Source organism: Myotis davidii, unplaced genomic scaffold (genome assembly GCF_000327345.1).
Source record: "Myotis davidii unplaced genomic scaffold, ASM32734v1 scaffold461, whole genome shotgun sequence".
Lineage (NCBI taxonomy): Eukaryota > Metazoa > Chordata > Mammalia > Chiroptera > Vespertilionidae > Myotis > Myotis davidii.
Genome location: NW_006295825.1, coordinates 1362204 through 1380321, shown reverse-complemented (window position 1 = coordinate 1380321; position 18118 = coordinate 1362204). Strand labels below are relative to the sequence as shown.

At 37.2% G+C, this 18118-nt stretch overlaps 1 protein-coding gene across 18 annotated transcripts in view; it reads right to left on the bottom strand.

The window, feature by feature from the left end:
* Positions 1–18118, bottom strand: part of DENND4A (DENN/MADD domain containing 4A) — an 80370-nt gene that overhangs the window by 14787 nt on the left and 47465 nt on the right. For 12 of the 18 annotated variants that reach the window (XM_015568486.1, XM_015568487.1, XM_015568488.1 and 9 more), the window contains 10 exons: positions 14429–14562; positions 11581–11716; positions 10824–11030; positions 10607–10735; positions 10207–10348; positions 9681–9812; positions 6697–6813; positions 5708–5839; positions 3075–4174; positions 630–819 (listed from right to left, as the gene is read on the bottom strand). In XM_015568486.1, coding sequence (XP_015423972.1) covers positions 630–819; positions 3075–4174; positions 5708–5839; positions 6697–6813; positions 9681–9812; positions 10207–10348; positions 10607–10735; positions 10824–11030; positions 11581–11716; positions 14429–14562 — 2419 coding nt within the window. The remainder of the gene's footprint in view (positions 1–629; positions 820–3074; positions 4175–5707; positions 5840–6696; positions 6814–9680; positions 9813–10206; positions 10349–10606; positions 10736–10823; positions 11031–11580; positions 11717–14428; positions 14563–18118) is intronic. The other 6 variants (XM_015568497.1, XM_015568496.1, XM_015568498.1 and 3 more) reach the window with 2 other exon arrangements.

Here is an 18118-nt window from a genome sequence, read left to right as displayed (position 1 = left end):
AGAAGCGGCCCCCTGGTGGTCAGTGTGTTCCCATAGGGGGAGCTCTGCTCAGCCATAAGCCAGGCTGACGGCTGCCAGTACAGTGGTGGTGGTGGGAGCTTCTCCCGCCTCCTCAGCAGCGCTAAGGATATCCGACTGCAGCTTAGGCCTGGTCCCTGCTGGCAAGGGGACATCCCCCAAGGGCTCCTGGGCTGCAAGAGGGATGTCTGACTGCCAGGATAGACCCGATCCCCCAGGGAGTGGGCCTAAGCCAGCAGGCGGACATCCCTCGAGGGGTCCCAGACTGCGTGAGGGCACGGGCTGGACTGAAGGACCCCCCCGAGTGCACAAATTTTTGTACACCGGGCCTCTAGTTATTTATAATAGTCAAAGGCTAGAAACTTAATATCCATCAACAGAGAAGTGGTTAAAATAAAGTATGATACACTGACACATGATGACCTATGCAACCATAAAAATGAATGAGGGACAATGTTATGTGATGATATATAATGATCTATCGTTAAGTAAAAAAAGGGGGGGGGGAATGGCAAGGTATTTCTAGTAGGTTACCTTTTGAATAACAAGACAAGGAGGTAATAAGAATACACACACATGCACACATGGGCCTATTTACTGTCTGAACAAACCTTCTAGGGAGGCAGAACTTCCTAGGCTTGTTCTGCTGAAATCAATGCCCTTAGTCCTTGTGGTAGTACTGCACTCTTGGGAGGAAGTGGCTCCTTCCAACTCAGGGCCAGCATCTTCATCCGTTAAAGAGGTAGATTCAGAATCCTGGGCTCCCACTGAAGAAAGACTGGTACGATCAGAACTTTGATCCTAAGGACATAATTATAAGCTTACTTTCCTTCATATTTAGAGTATCATTTAAAAAGTCACTTCTAAGGCGGAGGAAGTACTTAATTACTCAGATGATCAGTTAATCAACATTACCAAATAAAAACCAAAACAAAAAAACATAATTTTTTAGTAGTTTGCAATAGTAGTTGATAACTAGATTCTCTGAGGTAAAGAAAAACACCTCTGAAAACAACTTTGTGCAAACTACTTTGGACCAACATGTGCTATAGATCAATTTTTAAGACAGCATTTTAAAATTAGATCAAAGTATCTGTTAGTAAGAAAACCTTGCTAACTTTATAAATCTCTATTTATTGTTAATTTCCTCTCCGTGAATCTCAGCCCAGGATGATACCTTAGAAATACATTTTATTCTTTAAAATTTATGTTTACATTTTATTCTTTTTTCACAATAATCCAGGCTATAAAGACATATATTTCTAGTTTTCACTTTTGAGAACACCAACGATAATTTTTTTCTGTTTATACCATAATCCGTAAGAAAATCTACTAGATACAAATTTTTGTAGACAGAAAAAAATTAATATTTATAATTCTACTGCCCAGATAATACAATTTTTTTTCTAGTCAAGTGTATGTTACTGAGTTGTTATTTATAAAATTATTTGAACATTTTTATGGGCTTTTTGGCTACATCTCATTGTTGTTGTTTTTTAAATCCTACTGGGCCATGAGTTGATGCTCAACCACTGAGCAACACTGGCTGGGCTATATTTGATTCTTTTATTTATTTATTTTTTCTAAATATATTTTTATTGAGTTTTTACAGAGAGGAAAGGAGAGAGATAGAGAGTTAGAAACATCGATGAGAGAGAAACATCGACCAGCTGCCTCCTGCACACTCCCCACTGGGGATGTGCCCGCAACCCAGGTACATGCCCCTGACCAGAATCGAACCTGGGACCCTTCATTCCGCAGGCCGACGCTCTATCCACTGAGCCAAACTGGTTTCGGCTATATTTGATTCTTTTAAACAAATAATTATCTGGTGAAATTTTCTAAAGTAGGAGCTATTTTTTAAACCAATCTTATGTATTTTTTTGAACATAATTATTTCAAAGTCTCTTGCTATTCAAGTATTTGGATCTCCTAAAGATCTATTTCCAATATCTGTTTTTCTTTTGTTTTTTAGTTATGGTCTTGTCTCTTGGCATAGCTATTTTTAATTGAATGACAGAATATAAAAAATTGTATGGACTCCAGATGTTGTTCTATTTCTCTAGAAAGGGTACACTTTTTCCTCTTTTTGATAAAGGCTGATTATTTTAATTTAACCACAGACTGAACTGAGTCAAGCCTGGGTTTCAGTTTTGGTCAGGCCCAGGCTACCTCCAGTTTGCCAATGCTCCTAAGGTATAGCTCTACAGGACTTCCAACTAAGGGCTTAGTGTATTAACCAGCACCTCCACCCGCTTGCCCAGGAGCTCATGAACTCTAGCTATTATATTCCCAGTACCATAAAACTTCTTATCTGTCAGAGGCTTTCTGCTTACCTTTTTTTAGTCTCCTGTCTTTTCAGCATTTGGAAAATGTCTTGAAGGAAAAAAATTGTGTATTCGAAGACCCTCAAGTCTCCAATTTTATTTCTCCAGCTCTACATAAGATCTCCAAAGCTCTGCTGCCCCCTTCACCTCTCCATAGCCCTCTGATATGGCAAAGCTTGGATTTGCAAACTCTTGCTCTGTGCTCAAAACAAGCAAATGACCTCAGGGAAAAAGTAGCTATAGAACTTCAGCTCACCTCTGCAAGTCTCCTCTCCCTAAAATCTTGTCCCTCTACTGTCTAATTGCTTCCGCAGTTCTCTGATGACTTTGAACAGCTACTTTCTATCTTTCATCTTAGGAGGTATGTAGACAGCTCACAAGCTACTCCACCCTAACCAGGAAAGCCCTATGCCTGGCTGGTAAGTTTTGAAGGCATGCTGGACACCGTCTGAAAAAAAATGTTCATTTTGAAGGAAATAATGAAGTGAGCATTTTCATAACTTTTACTCTAGCAACAAACCACTTCCTTCCAAAATCTAACTATAAACATAACCTTAGTCAATTCTTTTCAAGTTTTAACTCTGATACTTACAAACCTCAGACATCTGAAGAATCCTTTTTAAAAACTGTGTTTAAGGAGAATATAAAAAACAACCCCAGACATCTCTACAAGTAAGGGAATTTTGGTGGTGAAGGATAAAAGGAAAAGTAGGAAATACTAACACGTACCTTAGATGATGCGGTATACATGGTGAACCTTGAATACCATTTGCTTGCTTTCTCTGCAACGCCTTTTCCAGCAGTGAACATACTGTTCCTTAGAACATCCAGTTTAGGTACTAGTAGTGTATCTAAATTAAATGAAGGCGATGAATGGGTAAATGCATCTCGAGTTTCTTCCCTAAATGGGCAAGAAGGTGAGAAGGCAGGAGAAGACCAGAGTCTATCCCTTGGTCTGTCTTCATTTTTTGTATAACTTTTAGATTTGGTAAGTCTCATTGGCCTAGGAGAATTAGGAGGCAGGCTAGATCTTCTACACGCCTTGACCAATGTTGGACTTTTCTTATCAGTTAATTTATCATCATATGCCCGTTGTAAATCAATGCTTGGTGTCCGACTTGTCAGAGGACTGGTCATGTTATTCATATACATCACTATTTCTTCAGCTAAATCACGCCTAGCAGATGGTGTTGAAACGCTTTTGGTTTCATCTTCATCTTCTTCCTCCTCTTCTTTTTGCTGCTGCTCAGTCTCAGCAACCAAAAGAGAGAGGGGATCAAATCCTGTTGCAACATCAGTTTTTTCAAAAGGTTTTACTGAAAAGCTGCTATTCATACGTTGAATCCTTTTGGGATTTTGTGTGGCAACATATCCCATTTTTGACCCATAGGTTTCACTGTCTAAATCTTCTAAGTCAAAAATTACCGGAGAATCCACTTTATCTGCCAAACAATTAGAACCATCAAAAGGTGTGTCATCATCACTAGATTCCTTTTCTAGACTATCTCTTTTTGATCGTAAAGATGGACTTCCAATATCAAGACTATTTGGTCTTTTGCTTTTTGAGATAACATGTGAAAGAATTTTTGCATCAGCTCCTAATTTTTCAACCATATCTCCAGGGTTTGCTTCCTGGTTAATTCTATTGAGCATAAGTCCCATCATCACTCCTCCACTATGATTGCGGTTTCTATTTCCCCAGGACATGTGCTGCTGCAAATTAGGTTCACTGCCATTTTTATCTCTTTTCCTGAAGCATCTACTTTGAATGTTTCCTGCTTCATTTCTATCCTCAAACGATGATATTAAGAGTGGCTCAGATGTGCTTTCTGAAAAACAAGAAAAGTTTTAGCCATAAAAAATATAATGTGCTATTTTAAGTTGTCTTAAATATTTAAATACTAATAATGAAAATGATAATAGTAAGCACTCATCAAGTGTCTGCTATTTGACTGATACTATACTAGGTACTTTACTTACATTGTCTACCCATAATTATTCCAACATCCTTATAGCTTAAGAGAGATTAATTATATAGCCCAAAGTTATCCAGTCCTTAAATGACAGAACTGGGATTAAAACCCAGATTTGACGAACTATAAAAGGTATACTCCTAGATGTTAGACTGCACTGCTTTTTAACACTTATAAATTAAAATTAATATTTACTCATGGTATACTTAATAACATTATCCTATATAATTAAAGGCTAAAATGCAAATCGACAGAACAGTGGAACAACCAGTCACTATGACGTGCACTGACCACCAGGGGGCAGACACTCAACGCAGGAACTGACCCCTGGTGGTCAGTGTGCTCCCACAGGGGGAGTACCACTCAGCCAGAAGCCAGGCTCATGGCTGCCAAGCTCAGGGGTGGTGGTGGGAGCCTCTCCCGCCTCCGCGGCAGTGCTAAGGACCCCAGAGGGTTCCCAGACTGCTAGAGGGAGCAGGCTGGGCTGAGAGATCCCCCCCCCTCCAGTGCACAAATTTCGTGCACTGGGCCTCTAGTTGTTAATAATAATATTCATGTTAATTCCACTAAATTGATTAAATAACAACAGTTACTACAATTATGGTTGTATTAGATGACCTTAAAGATTTGAGTCTTCTGCCTATAAAAATGAAAAATCAAACCAATTAAAGGCAGCTGTGATAGTTTTATCCACAAAAAATTATTATTATTTTATATGTTTTTATTGATTAAAAAGAGAAGGGAAAGGGGGAGAAAAATAGAAACATCAATGATGAGTGAGAATCATCGATCAGCTGCCCCTGCATGGCCCCTACTGGGGATCAAGCCCACAACCTGGGCCTGTGCCCTGGCTGGGAATCTAACAGAGATCCCCTGGTTCATAGGTTGACGCTCAACCACTGAGTCACACTGGCCGAGCAAGCATTACTATATTAATAAATATAAAATAATATATAAAAAGCACTTTAAAAAGAAAAAATATTATGTATTGTTATCTAAACAATCTGAAGGACTATCCTTTTGCCCCTGAAAAACCAGGAACAATGTCTTCATTAAGCCTATAAGCTTAATTTAAAAACTGGCGAGGTAAACTGTATCCTCAGACTGATCATCTCAATTGCTCCCACTTCCCCCTTCCCAAAAGTCCCAACAGTCCAAACTCAAAAGATAGTATGTAGCTTGTAAGTTTGTCCCTATACTTTCTTATCATAAAAACTTGAATAAAGTATACTATAAAATACAGAATTCAAGCTACTAAACTATACTATGTGAGATGCACAAATATATAAAAAATAATCCTGGAGAATGAACACTTAAAAAAATAAATATTTACTAGAAATACAGATACAAGATATACAGCACATAACAGAGGTATACTATTCAACTTACCTGTGCCTTCTGCCGATATATTATCAGCACTGTTGTTATTTGTACCACTGAGGCGAACTATACTGGAAGAACTTTGATAATTGAGCTTAGGAAGACAATCAGCACTTCCTTTTGCACTCTCACTCTCTGATACTGTAAAGATTCAAATGAAATTGGTAAGATGAAAACTATATGCAACATATAAGGCATAAAAAGAAGTAGCTTTTAGTTCTAAATATTTCTCCTCCAAATAGGTAATAAGAAATTATCGAACATCTCTGTATGAATTTGTCAATCACAAGTAATTACATTGATCTGAGGTCTCAAGGTATATATCAAATTACTATGTACTGGTTATGAATGAGGTCCATGCATACATTTTATATCACTTCTTTGGTTGTAAACACTGTTTTCAATGGGAAGAGGCAAGGGTGAGAATATAAGCAACAGACGACTAATAAAAGCATTCTATAAAAATATTGTTAAACCTCAGGAAAGAGCCACTGTTTGGCCCTGGCCATGTGGCTCAGTTGGTGGGAGCATCGTAGACCAAAAGGTTTCAGGTTTCAAACCTGGTCAGGGCACATACCTAGGTTTCGGGTTTGATTCCCAGTTGGGATGCATACAGGAGGCAACTGATTGATGTTTCTCTCTCACATCAAAGTTTCTCTCTCTCTTCCTCCTTTTTTTCTAAAATCAATAAAAACATACCCTCAGGTGAGGACTAAAAAAAAAAGATTCACTGCCTGAAGAAATAGATTTCTATTACAAGAAGAATAGTATTTACTAGTAATTTGAGAGTGGTTGTGCCACTAAAACTATACACTTCACACATGAAGATTTGTATGTTGGAATATTAAGTGGTAGAGAGAGCTTGTAATGGGAGGAAAGAAGAGTTATAATAGGAAAGTGAAAAATGAAAATAAAATTAGTACTTTTATACCAAAAGCCAGTTGTATTTATCATTAATATAAGCCCACAATTTTATACAATATCAACTTAATACCTACAGGAACTAGAATCACTCCCTTTCTTATCTTTTTCTTCTTGAATGTCTTCAGTAGATGTATCTCCTCTTCTAACTTCATCTTTGGATAATGAATTATATCCAAGATCAGACTGGCCACCTAGGGAAAAAAAAAATCCGTATGGTGTTTATCATAAACTTCTTTACTGAGAAATGGAATTAGGAGCAATGCATTACTATTCTGATTTACTTATAGGAATTTTTCTGGATAACTTTCAATTGGAAGCATTATTTTGTTAGATTCCATCCCCCATCTCTATTAAAGTAAGAAAGGGATAACCTCAAAATAATTTATTTTTGACTCCAGGCTGTAGTCAAAAGCATATACATGCACACTACTGTCTGGGTTCAAAAAAACAAAGACAAACTGGACATTCTTTATACAAGTCCATGACCTTTCTAGTAAAAGTCTGAGATCCAACTAAGCAATGAAGAAAAATCTGCAGGGAATTCATAACAGAACCTTCACACACAGGAAGCTGAATGTCTAAATAATTTTACCAAAAAAAAAAAAAAAAGGGAGGGGGGGTTTATGTAAGTTTATAAATAGGTAATTACTTTTTCTGAAAATTCAATTGAATACCAAATTGCACTTAAGTACACATACATGGGAATGAGAAAAAGAACATGTTATAGTTATTTTTAAGAAATGCAAAAGTTGCATTGATACAAAAAAACTTCTAATATATTATACTGTTAGAGACTGTTTACTTTTCAGCAAATTATTTTCACTAGATTAACATCAAGACATAAGGTTTTGAAACCTAGTTCTCTATCCTAGCAGACATAATTTTAAGTAAGCCATATAACCTTTTTGGTTTGAATCTCTAATTTCAAGAGTTATAATACACACAGTTGTTATGATTATATGAAAAACTATACATGGAATAGTTTAAATACTTGTAAAGAACTATCTAAGGAAACTTTATTACGTATCACTAGGTATTTAATACAATTGTTATACTTTTGAGTTTGTACTTTTAGTAATCAATTTTTCAGCTCTATTCCCAAAGAAATGTTAAAAATGTGAAGATAATCTTGAAATCATGCTCTTATTAGGTCCTGTACTGTTTTAAGATAGTCTTTTTTTTTTTAAAGGCCATAGTTAAAAACAAAAAATAGACTTCTTCATTTTTAAGAGATAATGTCCGAGGATGACTGCAATGGCTAATTACTATATTCACATTGCATAATTAATAAAACCAGCCCCATAAAAAACAACTATGAAAATTACATTTCAACACAATTAGCTTATATTTATATTCTTAAAGGCAGGCATAAAAGGAGACCAGCCAAAATGTTACTGTTTGCAGAGATAGTAAAACTTTGTATTTTATGCCTTTATAGAAGCCTTTGTATTTTATTAATGGTTGGAGTTTTAAATTTAAAATTTCTGTCTATTAAGAGGTAGCTCATATTTAAAAAGCATATGTACATTTTTAATGTAATAATAAAAAGGACAGAATTATTCAAGTAATTTATTTTTAAAATGTCAGTTTTAATATTAGAGAAGGCTATGTACAAATCTATTTTAATGAAATTAATGCCACCTTCAGTGCTAGAATGCTACAAATTTTATATATACTGAAATTATTTATTTGTAACTTTTTATTTTAATACTAGAGGCTCAGTACACAAAATTCCTACACTGGGCTGAGGAGGTGGTCACTCAGCCTGGCCTGCATGCTCTTGCAGTCCGGGAGCCCCCAGGGGTTGTCTGACAGACAGCTCAGGCCTGCTCCTCATGGGGGAGTGGGCCTAAGCAAGCCAGCATTCAGACATCCTTAGCGCTGCCATAGAGTCAGGAGAGGCTCCTGTCTCTGTTGCTGCACTAGGCTCTGGCACTCCCCCTGTGGGAGTGCACTGACCACCAAGGGGCAGCTCCTGCATTGAGCATCTGCCCCTGGTGGTCAGTGCATGTCATAGTGACCAGTCGTTCACCGTTTGGTCGATTTGCATATTAGCCTTTTATTATACAGAATAGTTTAAGACTCACAAGGAATCCTACCTAATAAAGAGGAAATATGCTAATCGACCATCGCACCCTCACAAGATGGTGACGCCCACAGCCAATAAGGAGGGAATATGATAATTGACTGCTACACCCTCACAAGATGGCTGCATCTACAGCCACAAGATGGCGGCACCCAGTCTCCTCAGCCCCGCCTCATCTAGCTGGAGTCCCCCAGTCCCCCCAGCCCTGCAGGGGAGGGCAGTTGGGGACGATCATGCCGGCAGGCTAGCAGTTAGGCGTCAATCAGGCCAGCAGGGGAAAGGTTAGGGGGCTATCAGTCTGGCAGGCAGCGTGGTTAGGGGCAATCAGGCAGGCGAGTGATTAGGAGCCAGCAGTCCCAGATTGTGAAAGGGATGTCTGACTGCAGGTTTAGGCCCGATCCCTATGGACATCCCCTGCAGTCGGACATCCCCTGAGGGGTCCCAGATTGGAGAGGGTGCAGGCTGGGCTGAGGGACAATACCCCTCCATGCACGAGTTTCGTGCACTGGGCCTCTAGTTGTAAAATAATACAGTACTGAGAAAGTTCCTGTGTACCCTTTACTCAGCTTTCCCAATAATAATATCTCATATGAAACAGTAAATTGATGTTGATATGGTACTATTAACACAGATCAGAGATATAAGTTTTTTTTTTAAAAAACTCTAATTAAAGTTTCATAATTACAAAGAACTTATCCTATAAAATTGATATGAAGAGATATGTGTGCTATTCAAAGTTAAATGGCTTATTATGGACTAAATATTTGAATAAATTTTTAAACTTTTATTTCCAGTCAAATAAAGAATGAATAAAATTGCATATAGTTATTAAATGCAACATAAAATACCTAATATATAAAATTAAAAAATGAGTTAAACACATCATAGAAAATTAAAATCCTGAAAAGACCAGAGAGCAAATCTAATTTTTAAAATGTACTTTAATATATGTATACATAAGCACAAACAAACCTGTACTAGATCTATCATCAGTAGCATATACTTTGATTAAACCCGTATTAAAAGGTGCCTGCTCCACAGTGTGTGTCCCATGACCACTATCCATGCTGCCATGACTAACAGCATCCAGGTCACTGCCATCTGCTTAAGAACACAATTTGACAGCATTTTACTACTCAGGGAGATACCAAAACACACATCAGTTTGTTGCTCAAGCTAATATCTACTAATACTGAATACAAAAAGTGCCACATAATTAGCAAATCCAACTGTAACAAAGAACCCTATTGTGAATCATTAACGAATACTAAACGAGACCACCAACAGCTGATAATATAAGTTACAAGAAAAAAAGTAAAATTTTGTGCTTTTAAATGTGAAGAATACTCCAATCAGAATTTGCTTAATAGCAATAAAAACTAGAAAACATTCAATAACTTGAAAGTATTTAAAATTTCTAAAAAATGTAAAGTATAACTAGTCAATTAATTTTAAAGAAAAAAATTAAACACATATATACTTAAAAATCTTTAATTACCTGAGAGAGCTGTTTGTGATAAGCGTGCATGTTTCTTTAAAGTTCTTTTGAACTGTGCTACTCCTAAAACAACGTTTCTTAATTTTGTCCAAAGATAATAGCCATTATGACTTCGTGAAGGCCAGGTACTTTCTAAAACAGCCTATTTGTTAAAAAAAATAAAATAATTAGTATAATAATTTTTATAAATGAACACATTGGCTTTAGATTCAAACTAAAGAATATCTAAGTAGACTGTATAACACAAAATAGCACAAAAATTTTACTTGATTTACAAAATATATTTTAAATACTCTAAAATAAATGTCAAATAAAGCCTACATCAACAACTTCTGCCATTAAATTAAGATTGTATAATCACAAAAGTTAAACTCTTTCTCCATGAAATAAAAGTAATTACCTTATTATAATAACCATAAGTAATGGCATTGGGGTCAATACCAGCTTTCCGCATTTCGAAAAGCACTCGAACTGCAAGCACTGGCTGATCATATTGTCCACAGAGCTGCATAAGAATGCGGTAGCATACCTGAAACACAGTAAATTCAAAAGTGTACAGAAACAAAACACCTATGTACATAAATATAGAAATAAGGCATTTTAAAGATAATTGTTACCTCATCAGGTGGATCCATCTTCTTTGACTGCATTTTTTTAAGCACATCATATGCTGTTTTCAGTGCCCTGACTTTTGAATGACATACTTTCACATAAGCTGGGAGACAAATAAACCATAGTCCGTAACAGTGACGCAGCAGACACCTAGACCACATCTGAGGAATGGAAGAGTACCGCTTGGCAATTTTATGGGCTGATTTAATTTCCTAGGGAAAAATGCAAAGATCTCATTAATAAATTTACACACATGGCATCCTTATTTAACTGCGTGTTGAACAGGTACAAGTCACTTGCTTTTATAATGTTTCCCTAATAAAATCTGCTTGTAATTAATATATATTCAAGCCTCTGCTTGAATTTGTATTATATCATATCTGTAATAATAAAAGAGTAATATGCAAATCGACTGAACGGCCATGCGGCCGTCCTTCTGGATGACCTTCCAGATGAAGCTGGGGCTACAGCCACGGGATGGAGGCAGTCGCCCTGGCTGTGAGGGAGGGATCAAGGCAGCCACCCCGGCTGCGAAGGCCTACTCTTGCACGAATTTCGTGCATTGGGCCTCTAGTATAGAGTTCTAGAACTAGTTAATTTTTTGAAGTCCACTTACTCTAAATTATCTTCAGAATGCTTCAGGGAGCTTAATCTAGTCACAGTTACATATGAGGTGGTAGAGTATATTAAGGGAGGATAAGTGTCATATTTACTTTTGTTCTAATATTTGATTACATGAAAAATGCAAAATTTTCAAAGCACCTGTTTTGTTCTTCTGAACATAGGAGAAGGACTACTAGGACTACTTGATTTTGAAGGCAATCTGCTCTTTTGTGTTTGTAGAAATCCATCAGGTCTCTCAAATAAACTGTTCCTAAGAACTGGAAATCCATTATAGCTGTTTTTGAAAAGACAAAGAAAACTTCAAGCACACATAGATTATATCATACTGGTTACATGCTAAAAAAATGTACGACCAACAATTTATCCTATGTTTCTCCATCAGACTAGAATATATACTCAACAAATATTCATGCTAATGTTGCTTTTCTTATTATAATATTTAGAAATGTAATAGCCAAACATAAACTCAAATATTTATTTTGGAGGAAAAAATTTTGCTGAATTGACATTAAACTACAAAGAAACTCAAGTACTTTGGTAGTATTCATGTAAATATATAGCAAACTTATCAGATAATATGACAGTTGGTAAAGGGCCCACCAAATCAATAAATACTCTTTCAAACAGGACAGTCATTAATATCACTGCTTTGAATTAACTAATTACTGCAGAACCTCCTGCTTAAAAAGATGTAAATAACAGTGCTTGCTTCAGCAGTACTTATACTAAAACTGGAACAATACAGAGAAGATTAGCATGGCCCCTGAGCAAGGATTACATGCAAATTCATGAAGTGTTCCATATTAAAAAAAAAAAAAAGATGTAAACAACATAGTAGCACACCAGGACAAGCTCTCATATTGTCATGAATTGGTTTATCAGGTTAGCTAGCAAATTCAGGGCCTCATTTACGTGAAAGAAAATTGAAGATGTTGGAGAAGAGGAAGAAAAGATTAGACTAGGTAGCTCTATGAGGAGGTGGGTTTAATTTGGGTGCTAGAGGAACGTGTTTGGGCATTTAAAAGATAGCAGCAGCTAAGAAAAAGACATACTGAAAAGAACAGAAGGAGCCCCTGAACAGCAAACTTAACCTACTTTATAATATTCTTAAAGGCATAAAATAGTTTTAATTAATGACAAAGAAAACAATAATAAAAGATGGCAAATTATATCAATTATATATAGGCAAGTTCAGTTGAATAATAAAATATTGGTAAGGACTGAATGTTAAATAGCAATAAAATCCTGACCCTTAAAAATTCTTTGTATGTACATGATATGATAAGACCATTCTGTGTATCCTGTGGAAACTTACTGCCTTATCATTTTATATAGAAAATGTAAGTATATGATCATCTCTTATTAAGAGAACAGACTGTGCTCATTAAAGAAACTTAAATTGTTTCAAATAATGGGGATGACTACACCAAAATTATACTGGGTAGTCTCAAGGGGAAAAATGACTTAGATTCTTTAAAAAATGGGAACTTTTTAAGCTAAGTAATTTTCTTATTAAAGGACTAAATCTTAAAGTAAAATTTTAATTAAAAAGTTAAAACCAAACCCCCCCAAAACACTAAAAGTATATTAGTAAACATAACAAAAGGAGTCTTAGAAATATCATGTACAGCCCTGGCTGGTTAGAGTGTCAGCCTTCTCGCACAAAAGGATTTTGGATTCGATTTCAGGTCAAGGGCACATACTTGGGTTTTGGGTTCACTCCCTGCCACTGAACAGGGCATGTTTGGGATGCAACTGATTGATGTTTCTCACATTGATGTTTCTCTCTCTCCCTCTCTCTAAAAATCAATAAAAAATGTCCTCAGGTGAGGATAAAAAAAAAGTGAGCCTGGCTAGTGTGGCTCAGTCGTTGAAAATGTCAACCTATGAACCCAGAGGTCACAGTTCGATTCTAGGTCAGGCACATGCTGGGTTTCAGGCTCGATTCCCAGTAGGGGGCATGCAGGAGGCAGCCAATCAATTCTCTTTCATCATTGATGTTTCTGACTCTCTCTCCCTCTTCCTTCCTCTCTGAAGTCAATAAAAATATATGTATTTTTAAAAATGATATGAATAACATCATCAATAGATGTAAAGGGCTGGAATCAAGTGAACTATGAATATTTACAAACATCGGTTACACCACTTTTTCAAATTTAATAATTTGGGTTATAAATAAGGATGTCCTGAAAAATCCTTTTTTAATAAAAATAACAAACTGTGACTTAATGAATGATAGGTGAGAAATGGTTTTAGAATCTTTAAATAAAGTAAGGAGTGTTATTAGAGAAGAAATAAATAATTTAAAATCTAAAAGGACATACTATTTTAAGTAAAAATATATTCTAGAAACTAACTATATTATATAACAAATGTATATGTACAAAATATATCTAGATAGATAGATGTATAATAAATCTACCTCTATTAGAACTTTTCTCTAGACTTGAAGACAGGAACTATGTGTCATTCAAGTCTAAAAACCAAGCACTTAGAAGCATCTGGCCAAATTTCCTAAATTAATAACCATCAATTCCAATAGTTCTGAATCTCCTTGACTTAAAATAAAAAATCATGGAATAATTAATGACGTAAAAAAATTACACATTAACCAATGTGTGTGTTTGGGGGGTGGGTAGGGAGTGAGGAAACCAGCTTTAGTGAGAAACAAAAATCAACATTTTATAATAAAAATGCTGCATTTTGGTGGGGGTAGAGTCCTAACTGAATGTAATCAACATTTATGAGAACAGACACTTATGCAGATATAGAGCTTCCCATTCCCAAGTCTATATTATGCAAAATTATAATTTTTTTCTTTTTAGACCTCAAAACTTAATAATGGATGTGGGATAAGCTTGCTTACCACCTAAAAATTAGGGATCTGTAAAGTTTGGATTTTTGAAAATACCATTCCTTAGAAAGCTACATCACAGATGATGGATTGCTTCTCTCTTTCAATCTCAAACATTCGCCTCTTGAATACCTGTACTGTAAAGGGGGTTCTTCACCATTGGGTAGATGGGGGATCTCAGGTGGTGTTACAAAAACAGTATGTTCACTTTTGAAAGATTCATCCAGTTCTATAAGTCGCATTTCACCACTTTTGTCCATATCCACCTGAAGGAGTTTTAAAAAAGCATATATTAAAAAAACACACCCCACCATGGTTAGCCAAGTGTTCATCTATAGGGGAATGGTTAAATAAATCATGTATACAACTTGGTATTATAGAGCTATTAAAAAAAAAAAAAAGAATGAGCAAGTTGTCTATGTATGACTATAGAAAGATCTCCAAGATAATTAAGTGGAAGTAACAAGCTGCAGAGCATTGTATATAGTGAACTAATTTTTGAGTAAGAAAGAAGGAGCCCTGGCAGGCATTGCTCAGTGGTTAGAGTCATAGGTTCGATTCCCTATCAAGGGCATGTATGTGGGTTGCAGGTCTGATTTCCACCCCTGGTTGGGGTGGGTGTGGGAGGCAAAAAATCAATCTTACATCAATATTTCTCTTTCTTCTCTCTCTGTCCCTCTGCCTCCTCCTTTCCACTCTCTCTAAAAATCAATGGAAAGAAGATCCTCACTCTTTGGGTGAGGATTAAAAAAAAAAAGAGGGAAAAACAAGAAAAAATATATATAAATAATATACACACACACTAGAGGCCCGGTGTACGGATTCATGCACTGGTGGGGTTACTTGGCCTGGCCTGCAGGGATCAGGCCGAAACCAGCCCAATGCATGGATTTGTCCAGGGCGTGTCTGGCCCATCTCGCCCAGTTCCGATTAGGGCCGCATTGCCCAGTCCTGATTGGGGCTGGGGATGGACCACGGGAGGGCTCCAGGGCGTGTCCGGCCCCTCTTGCCCAGTCCCAATCAGCTGGACCCCAGCAGCAAACTAACCTTCCAGTCGGAGTGTCTGCCCCCTGGTGGTCAGTGAGCATCATAGCGACTGGTCAAATGGTCGAATGAACGGTCAGACACTTAGCATATTAGGCTTTATTATATAGGGATTTCTAGTTTGTATGCACATAAAGAAATACTGAAGAATACCAAGAAAAGTAATTATCTATATGGGGAGGGGAGATGAATGGAGTGAACAAGGTGGGACAAGACCCAGATTTCCCAATGTATATGTTTTTATATTATTTTGAATCGTGGGGATGTATTCAAGAAATAATTTTTAAAATGCACACATAACCCTGGCCAGTCTGGCTCAGTTGATAGGGCATTGTTATTCCATGTACCAAAACATTGCAGGTTTGATCCTGAGTCGGGGTGAGTGGTTGGGTGCATGTACAGGAGACAACTGATTGATCTTTCACATCGATATTTCTCTCTCTCTCTCTCAAATCAGGTGAGAATTTTAAAAAAATACAAATAGGCAGGGTATCAAAAAAATATCTTCAATGTACTCTTTCTCACTAAGCAGCTGGAAGATGTGCTCCACCATAACAAAGAGGTAAACCAAGAAAGAAGCTACTGAAGCCTGAAAGCAACACCTCCAGAGAGAGGTCAATATAATTCCAGGATGACGGTGAAGGAAAATCCAGGATGACAGAGTAAAAAGCAATCAGTTCATATTGGAACAAAAAGATGGAATGCTCCAGCAAAAATTTTTAAAACAATCAAATGGATATGTTAGAAAAATTGACAGATTTAAACATTTTCACTTTGTAGAAAACTTTAGAAATGAATTAACATTAGACACAAAGGAAGGAACATAGTAATTATTAACTTCAGGGAAAACAAAATCCATACATGAAAGGCAATTTAATTATAATGTATATATGGCTTAGCTGTGATTATATACTAAGTGGCCAAAAATAATGTTATGACTACACTGGGAGGATTGTGGTGTTGGTGGTAGACATTAATAAACAGCAATAAAACCATATTATTTGGAAATCTTAAGGTAAATGACTGAAGATATAGCTGAAAGAGAAAGTGGTGGTCTCTGGGGAGCAGAAACTAGGGTAGAAAGGAATGGGACCTAGCCTTATAAAAGTACTAGAGGCCCAATGCATGAAATTCGTGCATGGGTAGGGTCCCTAGGCCTGGCTGGCGATCAGGGCCGATCTGTGGGGCAACTGGCAGGGTGATTGGGGGGCCCCCTGCTGGCACCTGCCTTGGCAGGCCTGGCACGGCCTGCTCACCAGCCCTGCCCTCCGCTGCCACCCCCTTGCCGGCCTACCCCATCACCTCCCCCCGCCCTCCCCCCCCCTTGCCAGTCACCTTCCTCTGGTTGCCTCCCTCTGCGGGGTGACCAGCAGGGCAATTGGGTGTTCCTGCTGGCACCTGCCTTAGCTGGCCTGGAGCCTGTGGGCTGGGGGCAGCTCCTGTGTTGAGCGTCTGCCCCCTGGTGGTCAGTGCGCATCATAGTGACCGGTAGTTCCGCCGTTCAGTTGATTTGCACATTAGGCCTTTATTATATAGGACTGACTTTCTAAACTATGTTATGTTTTACTGTGGTAAAAATGAAAATTTACTTTTAAGAGATTTTGCAGCAATATTAAGAATGCTTAGCCCTGGTTGGTGTGACTCAGTTGGTTGGGCATCATCCCCTGCACAGAAAGGTTGCTGGCTCAATTCCTGGTCAGGGCACATGCCTGGCTTGTGGGGCTCAATCCCTAATAAGGGGCATGCAGGAGGCAGTCGATCTACATAGATATTTCTCTCTTTCTCTCCTTCTCCCTTCCTCTCTCTCTCAAATATCAATGAAAATGTTTTTGAAATATGCTTATAAGATCTGGTTATGTAAACAATTAGGAAACCATGTTATAATTATGTAAAAACACTGAAAGTAAGTGTAAGATGGATATTAGTTAGGGTATTGGGCTTACAAAGTTTTTCTCTCTTTTATTTTCCACAAAATTTAATGAAAGTGTTAAAAAGTTAAACTTTCAATAAAAGCAGAGAACATTATTAGCAAGCATAAAAATATAAAAAAGACATTAGGAACATGTTAGGGATAACTCATAGTGGTAACCTGTCAATGATAAATTATATCAAATGAATAACAAATGAAAAGCTCTATTTACATACATTTTTTTTTATTCAGAGGGAGTGGGTTTAATCTAATTATAAGGGCAGCAATGATAATGCAATAGAAAAGATGGACTAGAACAAAAAGGTTTAAACAGATACCCAAGGTAATTGGAAAGGAAACTGAAAACTACTCCTATCCATGATGGAACATTATAAGAGAAGTGCTTGTCAATGAGCACCAGGTGTTTTAAAAATTTTATTTACTTATTTAACAGCTTCTCCCTCTCCAGATCAGGGCCTACTTCTTACTCTCTGGCCACTTTGCATAAAAAACACCTGTGGACAAGGAAAACTGCTCTGATTCTCAGTACGTATTATAAAGACTATTAAAACAAATCCTTGGTACAATGCTGTAATGAAGACAAAATTGTCAAGGAGCTATGACATTGCTTCTCAACATAAGCAAGGTTTCAAAGCTCTATATAGGCAGAGGTCAACTTACAAAAAGGCACGGTTCTAAACGTTCATTTGTAAGTAAGTTATTCAAAATATAGAAAATAAATCCCCCCTCCCCCAGAAAAATCCTTCCTGAGAAATATTCTACATTTGGAGTCACGATTGCATGGAAATCTATATTTGCCAAAAGGCTGCCCCCTGGTGGTCAGTGTGCTCCCAGAACCAACCTCCCGA